Genomic DNA, 18,896 nt, shown 5'->3' with positions numbered 1-18,896 from the left:
CCCGATCGAAGCAGTCCTTAAATCCAAAATAAAATATTGCTTGCAAACCTTACGCATCCGACTTTGAATAAACTCACCAAGTGAAAGTTAAAATTACGATCAGCGATAAAAAATTATATTTCAAAACAGAACGTGCGGTCGAAAATAGTACTCAGATATTAGAATTCATTTATTAACGTTCGTACATTTTGTCAGATACATCTCATTTCAGTTGCCATATATTATATGTATATCTCGTGGACGCGCTTTAGCTGAATTGATCCGTAACGATTTCTCGTCACTCTTCATTCACACATGTAGATGCATTTTAGGGGAAAAACAGGCGATACATAGGCACGTTTTATTATCAGTTAATAATCCTTCCATTTAAACCATCTGATTTACCAACAACATTTACAACGTTTATCGAATATACCGTACATATAGCGGAACATCAGGGATAATATTTGATAATATATACATCAACGTTCAATTATCATCTCTACGTCAGCTACGAAAACGAGGAATATAAATTAAAGTCGGCAAACAATCGACTACGGAGTGTAACGTAAGAATTATAACATTACTGTTACTTTAATTAGACTCGCGCGAACGATGTCGCGTTATGTACAATAAAACATGTGTACTAATCGCGAAGAATAATCCCAGTCCCGAACACTTCGTCGAGATCCTTCGCTCTATCTTCTCTCCTATGAAAAAAATAATTGCACGACAAAGAATCGCGATGATCTATCTTAGCGAAGGAAGCTGCGTAAAAAACGACGGTACGTCTCACTCCTGGATATCGTTTTGGCAAGTGAACGGGGAAGCGCGCCGATACAACCCTCGATTTGCAGCGAGATTCGCGCTCGCCGCAAGATACCTCCCATCCGCCCGCGACTCCGCCCGCGTTCTCAAGCTTCACGCTGGAAGGAAAAATCCGGTACACCCGGCACTACGGACCGGACCGCAAACTACAGTTAAGCGCAAAAAGCATAAAATGAGAATCGAGAGATGTGCGTGCGAAGTGGATCGTAAATAAAATCCTTGTCTCCGACGTGTCGACACGCCGGCGTGCGTGGAGGGGGAAAAAAAAATAGAGATTCGTGCGCGAAAACGGGAACGTCGTATTTTTTTTTTTTCGAACTTGGCGATTTATATGTCTCAATTCGATCAGTCGCGGACAAAATAGATCGATGGATCTTTCCCTCTTCCTCCCGTCTCATCCTCGGACTTTGCACGCCTATCACAGTAATTAATAAAGAAATTGGAAAATAAATTGTCGGACATATCAAATTGTTTCTTTCATCTTTTGAAGGAGCCTTACAACTACATAAGACCGCGATCGCTCGTGTCGCTCCGAGGTCGATCGCTATTAATTATTTGTCAATCCATAAAGCACGGCGATACGATGAAACAGAATCGAGAGACGCTGCTTCAGACTTTGATCCATGGCGTGCCTGGTCAGTATTCGCACACCGCCCACGAAAACCGGAAGCAGCGGTGCCAATCGCTCATCCTGTAAAAGAGTGCCCCAAAATTCGGTTATCAAACAATAAAATCGATAAGAACAATTTATAGCAAAAATTTAGAAGTTCAACGATCTTTATTTAAGAAACTTGGCCACGATTTTATAATTAATATATTTTATAATTATGGAAAAATTTAAGCAAAGAAAAATGCAGAAAACTTACTGGCAGAACTAAAGCCCATTCCAGCGTAGTGCCCAAAATATCCGCCCAGGCTTTCCTGTGAGCCTCGCTGTCCTTATTAACGTTGCTCCTCTGAAGTTCCACTTCCTGATCAGCGACTGACCGACTCTCGACTGCAGACGCCTCTTCCTCCTCCCGCAAAAAGGGATTTATTCTGAAACCGCGCTTGCTGCGTTCATAATCGCGCAGCAACTCGTCCATATTGTCAAGGATCTCCGAGGATTTGGAATTCTTTTTGTCCTCTTCTCGAATACCTCCTTCCAGCTCGCTCGGAAGATTGCTGGATCTCGTCCAGCCGGTTGTCCTGCGGAGCTCCATCACCGACTTCGGTCGGAGATCCGCGGAATCGAGCACCGAAGAGTCGCGGACGTCTTCAAGATCCGTCGCTAGAACGGACGTCGAGGACTTCCGCCTGGATAACGAATACGCGTCGCTGCCGCATCTTTCCGGATATGATTTCCGGTTTAAAAAGGCCTCGTCGGAGAACGCATTACGATCCAGCGTTTCCATGTCTATGGATTTGCCGAAGAAATTGCCAGTCGACTCCGCTTTCCGGAGTGAATTCAGATTGTAGCGCAGATCGTCGTGACTGTACATCATCTTGGGAGGCGCCGGGGTCACGGCGTCGTACTTGGCGTCGATGTAGCCCTCGCTGGAGGTTCCGCCGGAGCGATCGGGGTAAACGATCTTCTCCGTGACCGAGCCGAGTCTCGACTGCGGCCTCGAGTCGTCGGTTTCCGGCTCGGACTGCGGACCGGAATCAGTCGAGTATTCCGCGGCCAAGTCCGACAGCCTGAACGGCCTCGGATCGTTCTCGCTCTCGGCGCCGAGCTCCTCCAAGCCGCTCTCGTCGTCTAAATTCGGATTGTACACGTCGTCCGGATCATCCTGATCGTCCTCGTCGTCGCCCGACTGATCCCGCCGAATGCCACAACTTTCTTCGACGGACGCTAGAGTGCCGGTGACAAACCGGTCGATAGGCTCCTTTCTTGTGATTTCGGGAAAATCGTCCGGCTGCGCCACCAAGAGGAATATCTTCCTCTCCGCAAAACTGTCCGCTTTTGTATACCTGCCATCTTCGTCGAGAACCACTTCGACGTAGGTCTCGCAGAGCTCGTCGAAGGTTGTACGAAGCTGTCGGAGATACTTGGTGAGCTTGCGGTGCTTCACGTCGTAAACGCACTCCCTGTCGTCAAGCCCGGTGCCGAGAATACTCTTCACCAAATCCAGAGTCGCGTGGAGCTCCTCTATCTCGCGCAAGGACAGCTCCAGCAGCGTGATGATCTTGATGGTCCAAGCAGCGGCCGCTTGACGGTACAGATTCGCCGGCTGCTCGAGATTCGCAACTTTCTGCACCAGGAATTTCAGACCGGGTCGACAGTCGAACTTCAATGTGGCGACATAGGAAAGGTCCAAAGCAGAGAGAAAGATCTCCACGTGATGCGGACTCAGGTGCGACAGGTAGCCCCGTTTGATGTCGGGATTAGGCGAGCTGCACGGCGTCGAGTGCGGGATCACGTGAGACAAACTGCGGAAAAGCGTTCCTTCGAGCACCCTTCGTTGCGCAATTTTACGATTCGCTACATTCTTTTCATCCAATTTTGATCAAAGTCTTTCATGCAGATTGAACACAACTAAACTCCACGTTTAATTAATACATTCGAACAAGTGCATAATAATTATAGTGTGCTAATAATTTCTTATTCGTTACACAGAGTGATATATGCAAGAAACGGTCGCGTACAAACCTTGAAATCGAGGCGCCGGCGCCCTGAAGAAGAACACTCGCGATGCAGTGAAGCAGCATCTGGTGTACCAAAAGCCCGACCACCAGCGCACGCAGCTGAACTCGAACGATGTAGAGATCGGGATTGAGAGTGGTGCCTACAGCAGGTGGATACAAAAGGAACACGTACGACCTTTCATCGGGCGACCGCGAGGCATCCTCGAGGCATATCTGTTCCTCCAAGAGGAACACCTGGGGATACAAGCGTGAGTTATCAAGTCCACACTATCTTTCAACTCCGTTTTGCATGTATGATATGACGTAGTCTCCAAAATTTTCATGAATTCCATGAGAATTTTTTATATTTTTGGCAATTGTACAGAAGCGATGATCAACTTTTCGTAAATGTTCCGATTGCAAGTAAGATTATATCAGTCATTATCAGTTCTAACAACACGCTAGAAATGAAAGAAATTAAAGAATGTTTTGAGTAAATTAGAAAAACACATTGTGACTCGCAGCGATCGTTAACTGATCGTGAGGATAATCTTAATTACAATAATAGTAACGGTATGATCACTCTCGATCAACATGATTCTGCAACTTTTCCCGGTCGCGAGATAATGTGTGCACACTACGAAAGCTGCAGCTTCTATAATACAGTGTCGTGTACCGTTACGTACACGTTATTGTGACAGTGAAATTCTAGCCATGGACTCAAGCCATGGATTTTAATGGTGATTCGCAAGACCGTGCCAAGTAAAATTGAGATGATACTTCAATCAGCGACGAGGTCCTTTTCCATAGATTCGAAAAAGTAAGACATGTATTGTAAATTACAAATTTTATCGCATCAGTTTTTTTTATTACCAGAATATTTTATTTTTCAGAAACTTATTAAAAATTATTTTTGAAGCTAATAGATATTCAATTTTTTTCGGGATAATTAAAGATTTGACGCGTAAAAAAAGCGGTCGAGATTATAGCATTAAAATTGATTATTTTTCCGCAAAGATTCTGCAATTTAGAATAATTCATGTAAAACAATATTAATATTTACGACTTTAATTGTTGAAAAGAATCTCGTCAAGCGCTTAACCCGTGCCGTCTATTAGCATGTGCAAATGTTTTAAAAAAAAAGAAAACAAAAGAGCATGATGATCCGAATCGAATGGCGTTTCCTCGTCGACAGGCGTAGTCTAATATCACGACAGATCTCGTTCAAGGTGGAGGGTGGCAAGTGAACAGTCAACCAGCTGATGATATAGAAGCTCTATATTTGTCGAAACACAATCATTCAGCGGTACAAAAATACATAGAAGAATCATTTCGACTCTGTCACGTCGCCAAATATCAGCCACATCGAACAAGCTTCGGAAGTACATCGAAAGCGAACGGTCGATTATGCTTACGCCAATGTAACATATTCAGCGTACATACAAGGTACGTGTGCTCGGTGTGTATATAAATATAAAGGCGAGTTATTGCTCCGTATTGTACGAAAATATTCTCTAGGCTGAGAACGGCACGCGAGTTTGGAAGCGAGCACCGAGAATCTTTCGGCCTGTCGACGACGACAATGATGGCACGCGCCTCTCCGTGAATCACTTCGTGGATCATCGGACACTTGCGCTTATCCACGTCGTTTCGCTTTTACGCCGGCCGGATAAAATGGTGAATCTCAATGCGATACGGTAAGGCTTTTTTTTTTTTTTGTTTTCTCTCGGTTTTGATTGTTCTTAAAATCCATGACGTGAGTTACCGTGGTCGGCTAGAGCCATTGGGGGCCTGTGTTCGTCGTAGTGTTAGTGTAATCGGGGGGTGTCGTGTGCTGCCTACAACCGACGGGGTAGGAGGTAGTGTGCTGGTCGATCAGTGTCGTCTCAATGGTCATCAAATCCTGGAAAGGCGTCGTCGGCAGTGACGCCGCGCTCTGCCTCTTGACGGCAGTCAATACCTCACGCAGCTGGCTCACCTGAGAGCAAGTCAGGTCAGGAAGGCACCACGTGTGTCCCTGCATCTTTCTCTCTCTCTCTCTCTCTCTCTCTCTCATTTTTTCACTCGTGCATATACCAGACACTCTCACTTTATATCACGATAAACGCGCAAAAGTCTGACATGGAGATGTTTAAGAAAACTTGTTTTTTTTTTTTTATCAAAGAGATGGTAACGATCGATAAAAAAATATCAAACTCGCGTGACGATTTTTTTAATGTGAAAAAAAAATATATTTGCATATCCTCGTATATCCTCATACTTGACGCTAATTTGTGACTGTCCAATTTTTATTTATTTCGGATCACATGAAATGTATCTTGGACCGAAAGTAATCGCATTCAGCGCTTGACATGGGATACGATTCAGAAATAATTACAGTATATCGTGATGCGTGAACGATAAATGTGGAAATAAAATTTCTCGAGTCAAGACAGAATCCGATACACTCCGAACGTTTTCCGTCAATCGAGATCTCGTGGCCACGAGGAGCACATCGATAAAGCACATCGAGACATACAACGGCCAGAAACAACGGGGGAGAATGTCGGTTCTCCTCCGCTCGCCACTTCTCGAAAGTGAATCTCAGATTACTTACCTGGGCGGCGAGCTGTCGCAGCCGTTCCGTCTCTTCCGGTGTCGCGTCTCGGCGCGCCGCGACCTTCACTTGAGCGACGTCCCCGTAAAAGGATTCCGATCTGGGCGAGAAAGCCATGGTCAACTGGTGCAGCTCCTGCAGCGAGTTCGAACAGGCGCGGTAGCACGCGACACCGCAGACCTCCCATTGTTCCGGGGTGAGCAGTGGCCCGCTGCTCACCAGGATATGCCTGTCAAACACGGATTTATCTTTTTTCTAGCTTGGCATTAAAATAAATATTAAACTTTCTACATTTTCCACGGCAATTATAGGACGATCCAGCATCGTCCATCATCTTGCTGTCGATCTGTAATAAATCTCGCAAAAGCACGAGAAGCGATGTGGCGAATAATAATTTCTCGTGCTACCGTGTCGATAAAATCGCTCTTTCAAATCACCCAATATGCTGCGAAACTAGGCTTGTCTAGTTAAGGGGATCCTTAAGGGGGAACTTAACTTTTTTTTGGCTGTGTAGAATGAAAAGTAGAACGAAAAATAGAAGGTAAAACAGAGACGTATCTGTTTTACCTTCTATTTATCGTAAAATTCGTTTTTTTTTGGCTGCGTGGCTTGAAAAATCCTTTTAAATCGACCATCCGTAATGTATTAGCATATGTACTTTACTTACAGAAAAGGACTTTTCATTCTACACAGCCAAAAAAAAGTTAAGTGTATTTGAAAAAAATAGGTAAAACAGACCACTTTAGGATCCCCTTAACGAATGTCTGTAGGATTTCAAATCAGGATACCGTTCGGCTCCTCAATCGCGAACCTGCTCCGTTTTTTAAGTCCGACGTACACAACATGTGTACATCGATACCTCGCGATCGACACCGATTCGCGGGATCGTGTTACCGGGCTCAACCTGGTTGAATATATACTGTGCGTATGTTAATACGGAGAAAACGCGCCGACGACTCTCGAGGTAGGTGGAGATGCAGCGGGGAGGAGCGTGTGCAGCGCGTTAGCATGACGCCCCGAGGGTGTCGAGTGTCGGTGGCTACTTTATCCCACCGGACAGCCTGTCAAGCTTCGTTATCGTCTTACACGCACGTTCCGCGCCACCGTAACGACGATACACCTAACTTAACGCTCGCCGCGAGACGTTCGCATTCCGTCGAACCTCGGCGAACGCCCCGAAACTGGAAATCAATACAACAGAAGCGAGACACCGTAAATGCAATATCGTTACTGCGTACGCACGGGAGTTGCGTAAGAGACGCAGTTACGCCTCATCTTCCGTCGCTTTACGATCCAACTTTCCTAATTGTATTACGAAATCGCCGGCGACAATACGTCATTTCAATCGGCCGTTAAAGAACATCGTGTTTTGCAACGTCATCGCGTTTGCATTCCAGTTATTTTTTTTATTGCAATTCCGCTCAGACGTTATTACCATCGGCCGTCAATTCTCTCGTCGCGCGCTAAACCGCGTAAATATTAACGGAGGTCGTGTATCGCAATAAAAATCGAACAGGCGGAAATTGCTTCGGCTCGCTCCGGACGGCTTTTATGCCGCGAACGCGAAGAGCTTTGACTTACCTGATACAGGCGCAGCCGAGACGAGCTATACTCTCTGTAGGCTGCACCACGCATTCCGCCATTACTAGTAACAGCTGTTTCAACATCAGCGTCGTGGCCGGCAAATGGGCATCGTTTCTGACGACCTCCGGGCCTAAAGAATAATTTCAGAAATTAACAATTGCGCATTTGGTCTTCATTTTTCGCATAAATGTTTACGCGTGCTACCTTGCAGGTGTGTCAAATAATCAACGACGAGATCCGTCGTGAGGCCGCAGCATTGCTTAAAGTTGGGCGCGAAGTTGTCCCAGCCGCGGAAGATCTTGGAAGTCTTCCTCAGCCAATTCTGCACCATAGGCAGCAGCAGATGATTGACGCAGTAGAGTCCGAAGGCCGGCCCGGGTACGTTGAGGATGTCGCGCAGGAGGTGGAACAGCGTCTCCAGGGTGTGCGGTTGATAGCGCCGCGGGCAGATCATCGTCGCGCTCGCCAGACCCTCGATGAGGATGTACCAGACCCGGAGGATGCCGCTAGGCTTGTCCATGCTCTGCAGCGTGGCGATGGAGTGAGCGTCCTTGTCGATCAACGGCGCCAGCACGTCGTACGACCTCTCCGGGATGACCTCCTGCATCGTCTCGATGTGCTTGTCGAATCTGGTCAGCTCGAGATTCGGAATGATCGGATCGACGTATTGCGGAATCGTGGACACTTGAATCCGCTGAGCGGAATGGAAGATCGGGCACGCCGGCATTCGGTACATCGACGACAGGATGTCGCTGCAGCTCAGCAGATACTTCAAGCTCTCTACGCAGAGTCGCATTCTCCTGGACTCCGCGGTGTCGAGGTTCTCCGTCTCCTCGGACTGAGTCTCGTTGTCGCCGATGCCCCTCACGTGTTTCAGCAGGCACAGAATGCAGTCCAGTGCGGCGTTAGCAAAGACCAATGTATTGTCGGTCGAAAGGAAGACCCTGAAGACTTCTAACAAGGGCGCCGACTCCACGCAGTCGGCATTGCCGACCGACGCCACTCGGAGTGCGCCGAAGAGCGGACGCCAGCCCGAACGGATCTCAGTGCGATTTGTCTCGACGAACTCGCAGATACAGCTGACAATCTGAAAAAAAAAATAAAAATAATTTACAAGCTAAATTGTGATGTGTGCGACCGTGCTTCGCCCAAGCGGCTATTTACTTGATCCTGAACGTCGTTGTCGCAGAGTTCGAGGCACAAAAGATTTTCGAAAGGCTTGAAGAGCGCCTCGTTGAAGTGAAAATGTGGAAGCTCTATTTGCTCGTTCAATAAGGCCGCCATGGAGTCGTGAATGCATTGAACGGCTTTCTTCGAGATACTGCGATCCTCGTGGCACGCCGCTTCCATAAAGTGTGGCCCCAAAATGCTCCATACCTGAAAAATTGTATACTTTTTATAAGAATTATCGTTGTAAATTGTTAAACTGCACTTCTAGAAACTTCCTTACCCCCATTATATGAATCAAAGGCCTGCCACTCTTGACACATTTCAGCATAACTTCGCCCAAGCGAGCTAGCAGCAACACATTCATCTCGTTCTCTCTCGGTTTACTTCGCCTCCACCAAAATCTCTTATTGTCTTTGCACCCATCGGTGGTCTTAAACAATTGCGCCTTGCTGGCTTTGCAGAGCGCCGTGAGAAACGAGCAGAGCGCTCTGAGATTCAACTTAAGAGCCGCGTCTTCGAAGAGTCTGTCGACTTGCTGGGACAGCACGCAAATTATTTTGGCGGCGTAGTCCGCCGGTAGAATGCCGTTGAATTGACTGTCGGCGTTTGATTCCTGAATAATCTCTGGGATCGTGTCCGAGCTGGGATTCTGCGTGTAAGGACTCGAAAGGAAACTGTAAACGTCCACGCTAGAAGAAATAATCAAAAATTAGAAAAAATAATATACGAGAATTTTAACACTTTATAAATTACATTAAGTTTTATCTAAATTGACGAAATAATTGAAAATTAATTATTTCACAAGTTTAGAAGATAATTAAAAAGTGAGGAAAATTTACCAGGATTCCTCGTCATCGACAATGTTGAAATTCAGTCGAAGCCTGTCTTGATTTTTGGCGTCGCCGTTTACAGCGTCTTTCTTTTCCTTTTTCTGATGGGCTTTGGGCAGTGACGGATTTTGATTCTTTCCAAAGAAGTCGTGCTCCAGCTTGCTCACGTACAGGCAGCATCTTTTCAAACGCATAATTTTCTTGTTACATTCAACATAAAAACGTGTTGCAGCGTGCCTGTGAATTTCACTTACGTAAAAACGTGCGGCCAGCAATCGCTGCCATGGCTACCGAGTTCCAAGCCTCTTCCCAAAAGCACATCCATGCTGAGCGCGTGAGAAGTGTGTATATTGGTCGCTCTATTTTGCAGTTTAAGTCGAAGAACGTCCTTCTTGCGAGTCATTCTCGAAATCGATTGCTCCGTGCAGGCAGCCTTCGCGAGCAAGGCGAAAATGGAGCCGCAGCGAATTTGTAAACCTAAAGTAAAAGGAAATGTAGCAAAAATCTGAACAAAAATCTCGCAAAAGGGAAGGAAATATGCGTACCGAGTATGTTGCTCAACGTGGCAGCCTTGTGAAGGCCTTCAAGCGCTAAGACGACTGTGTCTCTGACGCCTCTCCTGCCGCCGTCTCGGTTCAGGATGCCTTTATTGGTTTCCTCCTTCGGCGGATTCAGCCCCGTCGTGAGAACCGTCATCATGCTGCCCCAGCAACAAGTCAGCACTCTCCGGGAAAGTTTCGCGCCGGCCTCCGCTTCCGGAGTCGGCTCGCTCCGCGAAAGCTGAGCTCGCTCCAATCTTATGTAATCGGAAAGCAATTGCCCGCCTCTATGGCTGCCGGGTATTCCGTCCACGTCTGTAAAAATCGTAGAATGAAATCTCATTGATTTGACAAGCGGTATTTGAAAATTCTACGAAAAAATTAACTTCATATCGATATTTTGTATCGCTAAAATATTAATTCGATATCGCATACCCGTGAGAACGTTGACCAAAGCGTTGTTCTCCGTAGAACTAGGATTGTAGCCACATTTCTCGAGTAAATTGCACGCTAGTACCTGCTGATACAATTCGGAGAGCCACGTGGCCGAGAGATAAACCAACACGCCCGATCCATGGACTTCTTCCACAAATTGTTCCTTGAAAGCAAAATTCGGAGATTAAATGTACTTCTTAACAACGATAAATTCAAGAAAAGTTAGACATACCTCGCTGACCGGCACTTGCCGACCTTCTTCATGATAGTAATTGATACGAATTAATTTCAGATTGAGAAGCAACGCCGCATACGTCGCGAGATAAATTCCATCGGCATTCATGATCGTGATTAACGCACACGAATCCGTATTGACGTCAGTTTGTTCCTGCATTTTCTGCTGAGTTGCGAAAACTCCTAAAACGTCAGGTGAGACACAAAATTAATATTAATTTATTTTTTCATTAACCAAATATCGTTATTATCGCATTATTAGTATGAATTTCAAATATTATTTGGAAAGCTAACGTTTGTACCTTGACAGTATTCGGAAGCAAAGTTCTGCAGCGCCTCGTCCACCTCTATGTTGCTCCTCAAAGTGAGCACCATCGGTATGAGATCAGATCTAAGCGTCTTTACGAAGCGTCTGGCGTTATGCCTCTCCACATCTACATTGCACTCGTCGGCCACTTGTCGGCCGACGTGAAGACACTTTGGTAATTTCTTCAATCTGAGCCTCTCACATTCGTTCTCTGTCGTGCACTCGGTGTCGTCGAGGCTGGTGTCCTCCTGAACATCGTCCGACTCATTCTGAGGCCCCTCGGTGTCCGTGGAATCTCCATCTTCCGACGGTCCATGCCCGGATGAGTCGGAATCCGATCCCATACCCTTCTTCATCAGCTCCAATTGTTCTCTGAGACACAAATTATTGTAATTGCATTTTCAGAACCACTCAACCGAGCTACTTTATTCTGGATGACTCGCTTTTATCTTCAATGCTTACCTATACGTTTTTGGCAGCCGCGCCATGCTCTGATAGGTCAGAGGTCCGCGATAGTCGCAGGATTCCAAGTCCTCGTACAAACTATTGATCGTGCACGTGTAATTGTGATTAATTGCTTTGCCCTCGCAAAGTTCTTGAAGGGCCGACAGCATGGCGACCACGCAGGAGACACTCGCGTGCAATATGGCTAGTCCGCCCGCTGTCGATTCCTCGATCGAGTCCATCGCTCTGAAATGAAAAATACGGCGTATGAAAGTTTCAAGGAACGCGCAATTATTTGAAACTAAATTTAAGCCTTCAAATATTTATGCTGCACGAAACACTCACAGCCTCATCAACGCCATATCGCTCTGTATATGACTCGATCGATCTTCCTCCACCAGCAGTGGTCCAGCGAAATCGACCATGCGACTAGGACTGCGCAGTAGCTCCTTCAACGCCTTCAAGGGTTCCAGCCGTTGCTGCGGCGGTGGATACAACAGCATTCTGTGGAACACCGACTCCAAGACCGGTCGTAACGGGCCAACACATCCTACTAACCTCACTAATTCCGTGCCGATACTGAAAACATTATTATACAAAAATGTCAAATATCGTTTTCCAATGTTACAAAACTTGTATTTACAAATCTATCAAACTTACAGCGATACAAAATCTTGAGTTAGATTTTTACCTATAAACAGTCTTCGCCTGATGACTGTCGAAGCTCAACGACGTGGCCAAGTATCCGGAACCTCTGCCAACCTCGTTCTCCTTTCCCTCGCGGGAGGTAAAGGTCTTATCCACTCGGGGCGTCCCCAGAAAGGCTATCAATGCGGGACAAAACTTCTGCCACAGGAAGGTCGTAAAGTGCGCATTGGTGTGAATCTTCTGCGGTAGTGACGATATGAGCGTGTGCAGGCATTCCAGCAGGAAGACCACGGTGTTGCCGTTTCTGCCGTTGCTGGAAGAGGATTTCCCAAATGTTATTACGGTATGAAATACGAAATTTCATACCGTAATTACATTACTGATATCCCAAAGGTGTATCTTTACTTTTGAGCCTCGTCCAGCTTGCTGCAGATGTATTGCAGTATTGGCAGAGCTTCGTTGAAGCACGAGACACCTCGCTCGCGGACGTTTTTGTTCCGCTTGGCGTTCTCGTCCATCTCCTGGCACTCCTCGTCTGTAAAGAAGCATAATGACGAATAAGGATCAGGATACCAAATCGACGATGCATTCGTAAGTATAAGCCGGTCGTTAAGGCGCCTCGCCGATGGCATTCGTCGACTTGCATTCCAGCGACACGCGATCTTGTAATTTATCGACCAAACATTCCGACATCTCGCGTTACGCTATCAACGCCGTGCAAGGTGATATATATATATCAACTGCATTACGCTGAATTCTTTTTTTTTTTTTGCTTGGATCTTACCTAAAAAGAGACAAAACGATCGCAACGTTTGGCTGGTCGCCGCTTGTGCCGCCGTGCGCACAGCTTGATTCCCATTTTCGAAAGCCTCGCAACAAGTAGTCAATATAGCGATGATCAGACGTCCGTTCATGGTCCAATAAGGAGAGCAAGCGACTTGCAATAAAACCTGAAAAAGAAAAAAGTAGAATATCACTCTGGTATTTTTAAAGCAAATACAGAAATCGAAAAATACTTTTTTTTATGTATTTGTATTCTTATAAATTTCTTATACTTTTAGTACTCGCTCCTGGTTTTTTACTCACTTTCAACATATCCGTCTGCGTGTCATCGGACTGCGAGACGATGGAGCTCATGGCGTGCAACATTTGTGCGGGCAACCATAAGGAATCGTCTTCTGGCTCGTAGGGCGATTGGAATCGGTCGTCTCTCAACATTTTCTACGAATTTTAAAGGTATGATTTTGGATCATTAATTTCATTATCGTGATATATATTTATATATTGCAGTTAATAAAAAAACACAATTATAAATCTGGTCAAACTATAATATAAATAATAATATTAATTTTTGTAATTTTTTATTTATTTATATGAAGTATTTAAACTTTATTACAAAAGCTACAAAAATCGTGAAAAAATCTTTTTATACTTAAATCAAAGTTCATTAAAAATCGTCCGCCATAATGACGCAAATTTGCCTAAACTGTCCCGCAGACTAGCGCAGCTGTTCGCCGGTATCTCTCGTTTTATCGCACACAGTTCCGGAACATACGTTTCCACAAGCGGTCACACCAACGCTGACTAACACGCGTAAGCAAAACGATAAAACCAGCGCCCTTTCGTCTAAGCGTTTCACATCGAGCATTGGAGCGTTTTTGCACGTAAAAAAATTATTTTTTACATCGTAAAACTTTTTCTGCAGAGAAAAACTTTTTATATTACTCACATGTAATCCCGCAAGTCCAAAGGCGACAAACTTGCTCCTGTTGCTTTCTAATGCTAACTGAAACGTATGTAAGCATTTCGCGCGCAATTCGTGAGGTGGATCTCGCAGCAAGCCTTGCTGCTTCTCCAGGAAATCTGCAGAGAAGAGAAATCACCCTCTTAGCATAAAATATAAAATTCGAATACCTCCGGAAAAAAAAACCGCTTTAATGTCGATGACTAACATATTGTAACGACGCTGTAACATCACTGCGCGTTTTCTAATTCTAAACGTCGGCTCGAAAAACATAATTTTGCGTACCGAAATCTTTAGATATAATCGGATTGAATAAGACGCATTTATAATCTACATATGCAATTAAATTCGTTGCATCGTCTTGCAAGCGTACTCGACATCTGCAGAATAAAGACGCTGCGAGCAGAAAAGACGCGTGTCGCGCGCAAGAAATATTTAATATAAAATCGGACAAAGGGCAGAAGAGTGATGCGCTCACCGTACGCTTCTTGCGCCGATTTCCGCAGATTTTGTAGCTTCGCATTGTTCGACTCCCTGATGATCTGCAGCAGGAGATCCTCCATGACACGACGGGCTACCACCGCTACCACGCGACTGATCGATAACGGGAGTGCCGATGCACGCTTCGCTATTACGCGCATTTCCAGGAACGTAAAACGCGTCGCCCTTCGGAAAAACCAGTGCGTTTATTAAAAACGATCAAACAGAAGAAATTTATATATTAATAAAGCGCCTAAAATCAAAGGAAAAAGAAAATACATAGCGCTAATTTTAATTTTTACTTGAACAAGCTTTAAAGTAGACTTTATTTATAAAATCAATTATTTCTACATAGCAACTTGTTTACACATTAAAATAGTATTAACGCAAACAATATAGAAAATTGTATGTTCAAATTTTTCACACTCTTGCGAAAGAGACAAGGCTCTGAACAAGCTCAAAATATTGCGCCTGCCTTTAGACCATATGACGAACCAGTCACGTGACCAACTGTGTGAAAGAATCAGCTGCATGTCAGAGATGGCGACGAGGAGTGACAGAAAGCGTAAGGCGGTTGAGAAACCGGCACACGAGAGCACCACATTTTATCATTGGGCTGTAATTCTTTTGGGTAATAATATTCGTTTTTCGTACATAAAGTGGTCGAGCTTCCGATGCGATTCGCGAATGGAAGGCTCGACGGTTCTTTTAACAGAAATAACCTCTGCTTTGTTGACAGGTATCGGTTTCGGTTATTTACATCGGTGGCATGTATCCACGCTCTTCGAAAATGACCGGCACTTCTCTCATCTCTCGGAAATCGAGCGAGAAATGTCCTTCAGGACCGAGATGGTACGATAATAGGTGATGATGTTTATATGCAATCACAGCGTACGACTGTGGTTAAAGTATTCTGACATGTGCATTTTTCTTTGTTTAGGGAATGTATTATTCGTATTACAAAACTATTGCTGAATCGAAAGACTTTTTCGACGGCATGGATAAGCTCAGTTACGACAATCTGTCGGAGTATGGCAATATTATCGATGCTACCAGAAAGTACAGTCTTTTACCCGAGGTAACTATATGCTCTTTTTCAACAATCCCGATCTAAACATAACGAGAGGCTTTATTTTGTAGATTGTAACGGGTTTCCTGTATCATGTTGCAAGAAATCTTGGATTGATATCGCAGGAAGAACAGTGCTGGCAGGTAAGATTTACAGAATTCCTTTGTGAAGCGAATCACATTTGAGTAATCACAAACTAATCACTTTTAGATAGAAAGAGGAGACGGTTTACCACCTGTGACTAGCTGTGAAGGTTTGGGTGTACCTGTGTACTTCTATTTAGAGATGGTTTGGTCTTCCACAATTTTTACAGCTATAATACTCTTTTACTATGCAACGTATTTGAGTAATTCCATTTACGGTGGTGTTCTAACAATATTATTCTTCTTATTTAATCATAATGAATGCACACGTGTTCAATGGACACCACCGTTGCGAGAAAGCTTTGCGTACCCTATGCTACTGTTTCAAATGTACAGTGTTACTATGGCTATAAGAAAATGCACGAAGCATGATTCGGAGAAAGAGCCTGTTCTGTTAAAAAACAAGACTAAACAGAGATTATTTATGGTAAGGTATAAAAGAATCATTTCTTATATTATTGTTCGCGAAACTGCTTTTGCTTACAATCAATTGTTTTGTATTTTCAGAATATATTTGGCTCAACGATCTGCAGTCTGTGTACCTGGCAGTTTTCACATTTTGTTTTCACCACGCAAGTTGTAGCAATTCTTATACTGAAGTGGCTGAAAATTATTCCATACGATTTCTACAAAAATTTCTGTATGGTTCACATATTAGCTGTGATGGCGACGACAAAACTAACAAACAGCACTATCATAATTTGTTCATTCTACACGTGCCTCATGTTCAGCAGCAACGTGGTCAGTTTCATAATCAAATTATTGCAATTTCACAACCTCAAACGAGAAATTATTCTCGAAATCGCCATAACAATCATTTTCACAAAGTGGATAAAGTCCTATATTTTATATTCTGAAGACGATGCCCACGTATTTAATATATTGAAGTCTAAATTGACAGACTACAGGGATTTTCACACTATGCTTTATACGTGCTCGGCGGAATTCGGCTTTCTGCAATACAAAACTTATGAAGCAATCATTAAGACTTTATTGCTGCCAACGGCAATACTTGCTGGAATGCTCGCGTTGTATTACTGGTATAGAAATTTTAAGATGAACGATTATCCGCTTTGCATAGAACCCGACGTGGCGTATAATGGTTTGCAAACCGGCGCTTTCATCATCATGGCCGTTTTTATTATGAGACTAAAGTTATTCATGACGCCGCATCTCTGCATAATAGCTAGCATCGTGTGTAGCAAACGATATCTCGAAAAAATTGGCTTGAAAAGTGAACTTATGCGGCTTGCCGTTGTGATTCTTGTACTGGGTGGCATGTCGTACCATGGCGTCGACAGATTCCAAGAGGAACGCAGTTTTATAGGTAATTATATTTTTAAATTAAAATAAATTGACTATATTTCTACGATATCTATCATGTATGTATTTCTATAATAGGCGAATACAGTAACATCGAGCAAGAAGAGCTGTTTGAATGGATAAAAAGTAATACACCGAAAAATGCTGTATTTGCGGGGAAGATGGCGTTAATGGCAAACCTAATGTTGTCGACGAGGAGGCCGATTGTTAATAATCCTTACTATGAAAGCAAAGAGATGAGGTATGGTTCAGATTTTACGTCAAAATTATATATAATACTGATTAGAATAATATTGGTTTACATTTTATGATTATTGTAGAGATAGAACTATGAAGGTTTATGAGGTTTACAGTCGAAAGGATGCTTCCTCCGTATATGCCTCCTTGAGAAACATGAAAGTTAGTTACATCGTGTTAGAGGAACCACTGTGCCTTGGATTTGCAAACTTGTAAGTGTGAGGAAAACACGAGTACAACACGGTTGCATAACGTGGAATTTTATTTTTACAGGCCACGAGGATGTCAAATGATTGATTTGTGGGACATGGTCGACAATGGAACAGCGAAAGCCACGAACAAGCCGCCTCTGTGTCCTCTGCTATTCAGAGGAAATGCGTATCCGTTCAGACGAGCGTTCGTTAACAGCAACTATGTCGTGTTGCAACTGGATTATTCTCATTACGTAGAGTTTAAGCCAAAGACTTCCACACCATTGCATTATCAGTTCTAGAGTACATTTCCAAGTAAGAGGAGGACCCTCGAACAATACGGAATACCTCGTGAGACTGTAAGAGCCTATTTTTCTTAAAATCGAAAAAGTATTATCTATATATTTGAAAAAAAAAATATATTTTTAATATATTGAGAGATTCGCACAGACAAGTTAAATGTTAAAACCGCGAATTCTCGAAAATCTATCCAGTTTAGACTCATGTGTCATCTGTGAAGGGGCATTAACATATTTTAAGATGCGCACAATGTTCCTAATATTTTGCAATAGAAATTATTTACTGTTTCATTCGAAAAGAATCTTCGACATTTTCGTTTTGCTATACTTGTTTCTTAAAGTGCAGCTCATATACATTGCAAGTGTAAACAGAATGCAATGCAAGATATATACGAATATAATTTGCAAACTTCCGTAATGAAAAACGATAGGCAATTGTTAGTCGACCAGTAACAATGCACAAAAAGAAATAATGCCTCATTTCACAATGTGATATACACACTTGTGATAATTTTACTTAATATTTTTACGCATCGAAATGCCCAGTTTTTGGTGACGCAAATAATTTTGAACGTATAAGCGTTACATTTAATCGAGCATTGTGTTCACTCACCCTATCGCAAACACAAGACATGTGTGCCAACATCAATCATCACCTATTTATATTTATATAACTATCGCAAGTCAATTCCTTCGCTTTAAATGAATTTCTCATTACTTTTCCATTGATGAGCATTTCACAGCACGCATATTGGACAATAATTCTCTACTCTTTGACGTCGATCAAATGTGCTCATTAAGACATTACACATTATTTAATCGCACTGTGACCATAAATGTTATGTATTATAAATTTAATGAAAAGATATAAATAAGAGATTATATATAAATTGCGAGAGAGAATTTTTTACAATATAATTTTATTAAAACTTACCAAAATATATTTTTTTAATACTGTGCCAGCTAATCTGCAACAGCATTTCTGCTGATTTCAGATCGAATAACTTGTGCAAAAGTACGTAAAGCCGGGAATTTATTTTTTCTGCTGCCTGAAACGCAAAAAAGTAATACGCGAAGTTTTTATCATAAACTTTAAACTTTTAGGAGGCCAAGAAATGTGCACCTTTTCGCTATTTTTCGCGTTCAAGTATTTCGAAAAAAAAATTCCGCGATTGAGACGCCTGGAAGAAAAATCGAATCGTACGAGCT

General features: G+C 43.5%; 2 protein-coding genes across 3 annotated transcripts; one reads left to right on the top strand and one right to left on the bottom strand.

The window, feature by feature from the left end:
• Positions 1-151: 151 nt before the first annotated feature.
• LOC105669737 (brefeldin A-inhibited guanine nucleotide-exchange protein 3) lies at positions 152-14,542 on the bottom strand. The gene is made up of 22 exons (XM_012362835.2): positions 14,424-14,542; positions 13,931-14,064; positions 13,288-13,422; positions 12,986-13,151; positions 12,607-12,736; positions 12,245-12,514; positions 11,899-12,132; positions 11,572-11,799; positions 11,105-11,481; positions 10,801-10,985; positions 10,569-10,731; positions 10,140-10,448; positions 9,849-10,071; positions 9,604-9,774; positions 9,045-9,453; positions 8,759-8,971; positions 7,799-8,681; positions 7,592-7,724; positions 6,011-6,239; positions 3,440-3,669; positions 1,674-3,219; positions 152-1,498 (listed from the first exon to the last, which is right to left on the bottom strand). The coding sequence occupies exons 1-22, from the start codon at positions 14,506-14,508 to the stop codon at positions 1,355-1,357; spliced, it is 6,597 nt and encodes a 2,198-aa protein (XP_012218258.2). The 5' UTR covers positions 14,509-14,542; the 3' UTR covers positions 152-1,354.
• LOC105669739 (C-mannosyltransferase dpy-19) lies at positions 13,318-18,577 on the top strand. Of its 2 annotated transcripts, XM_012362840.2 has the most exons (10): positions 13,318-13,437; positions 14,907-15,056; positions 15,165-15,277; positions 15,366-15,503; positions 15,566-15,637; positions 15,705-16,064; positions 16,145-16,964; positions 17,039-17,201; positions 17,281-17,409; positions 17,471-18,577. In XM_012362840.2, the coding sequence occupies exons 2-10, from the start codon at positions 14,912-14,914 to the stop codon at positions 17,688-17,690; spliced, it is 2,160 nt and encodes a 719-aa protein (XP_012218263.2). In that variant the 5' UTR covers positions 13,318-13,437; positions 14,907-14,911; the 3' UTR covers positions 17,691-18,577. The 2 variants fall into 2 exon arrangements, with proteins under 2 accessions (XP_012218263.2, XP_012218264.2); XM_012362841.2 differs by lacking the exon at positions 13,318-13,437 and having other exon boundaries at positions 15,020-15,056; positions 15,165-15,289.
• The last annotated feature ends 319 nt before the right edge of the window (positions 18,578-18,896 follow it).

The sequence above is a fragment of the Linepithema humile genome, chromosome 3, assembly GCF_040581485.1.
Source record: "Linepithema humile isolate Giens D197 chromosome 3, Lhum_UNIL_v1.0, whole genome shotgun sequence".
Taxonomy (NCBI): Eukaryota; Metazoa; Arthropoda; class Insecta; order Hymenoptera; family Formicidae; genus Linepithema; species Linepithema humile.
This window is presented reverse-complemented; position numbering and strand designations above follow the sequence as displayed.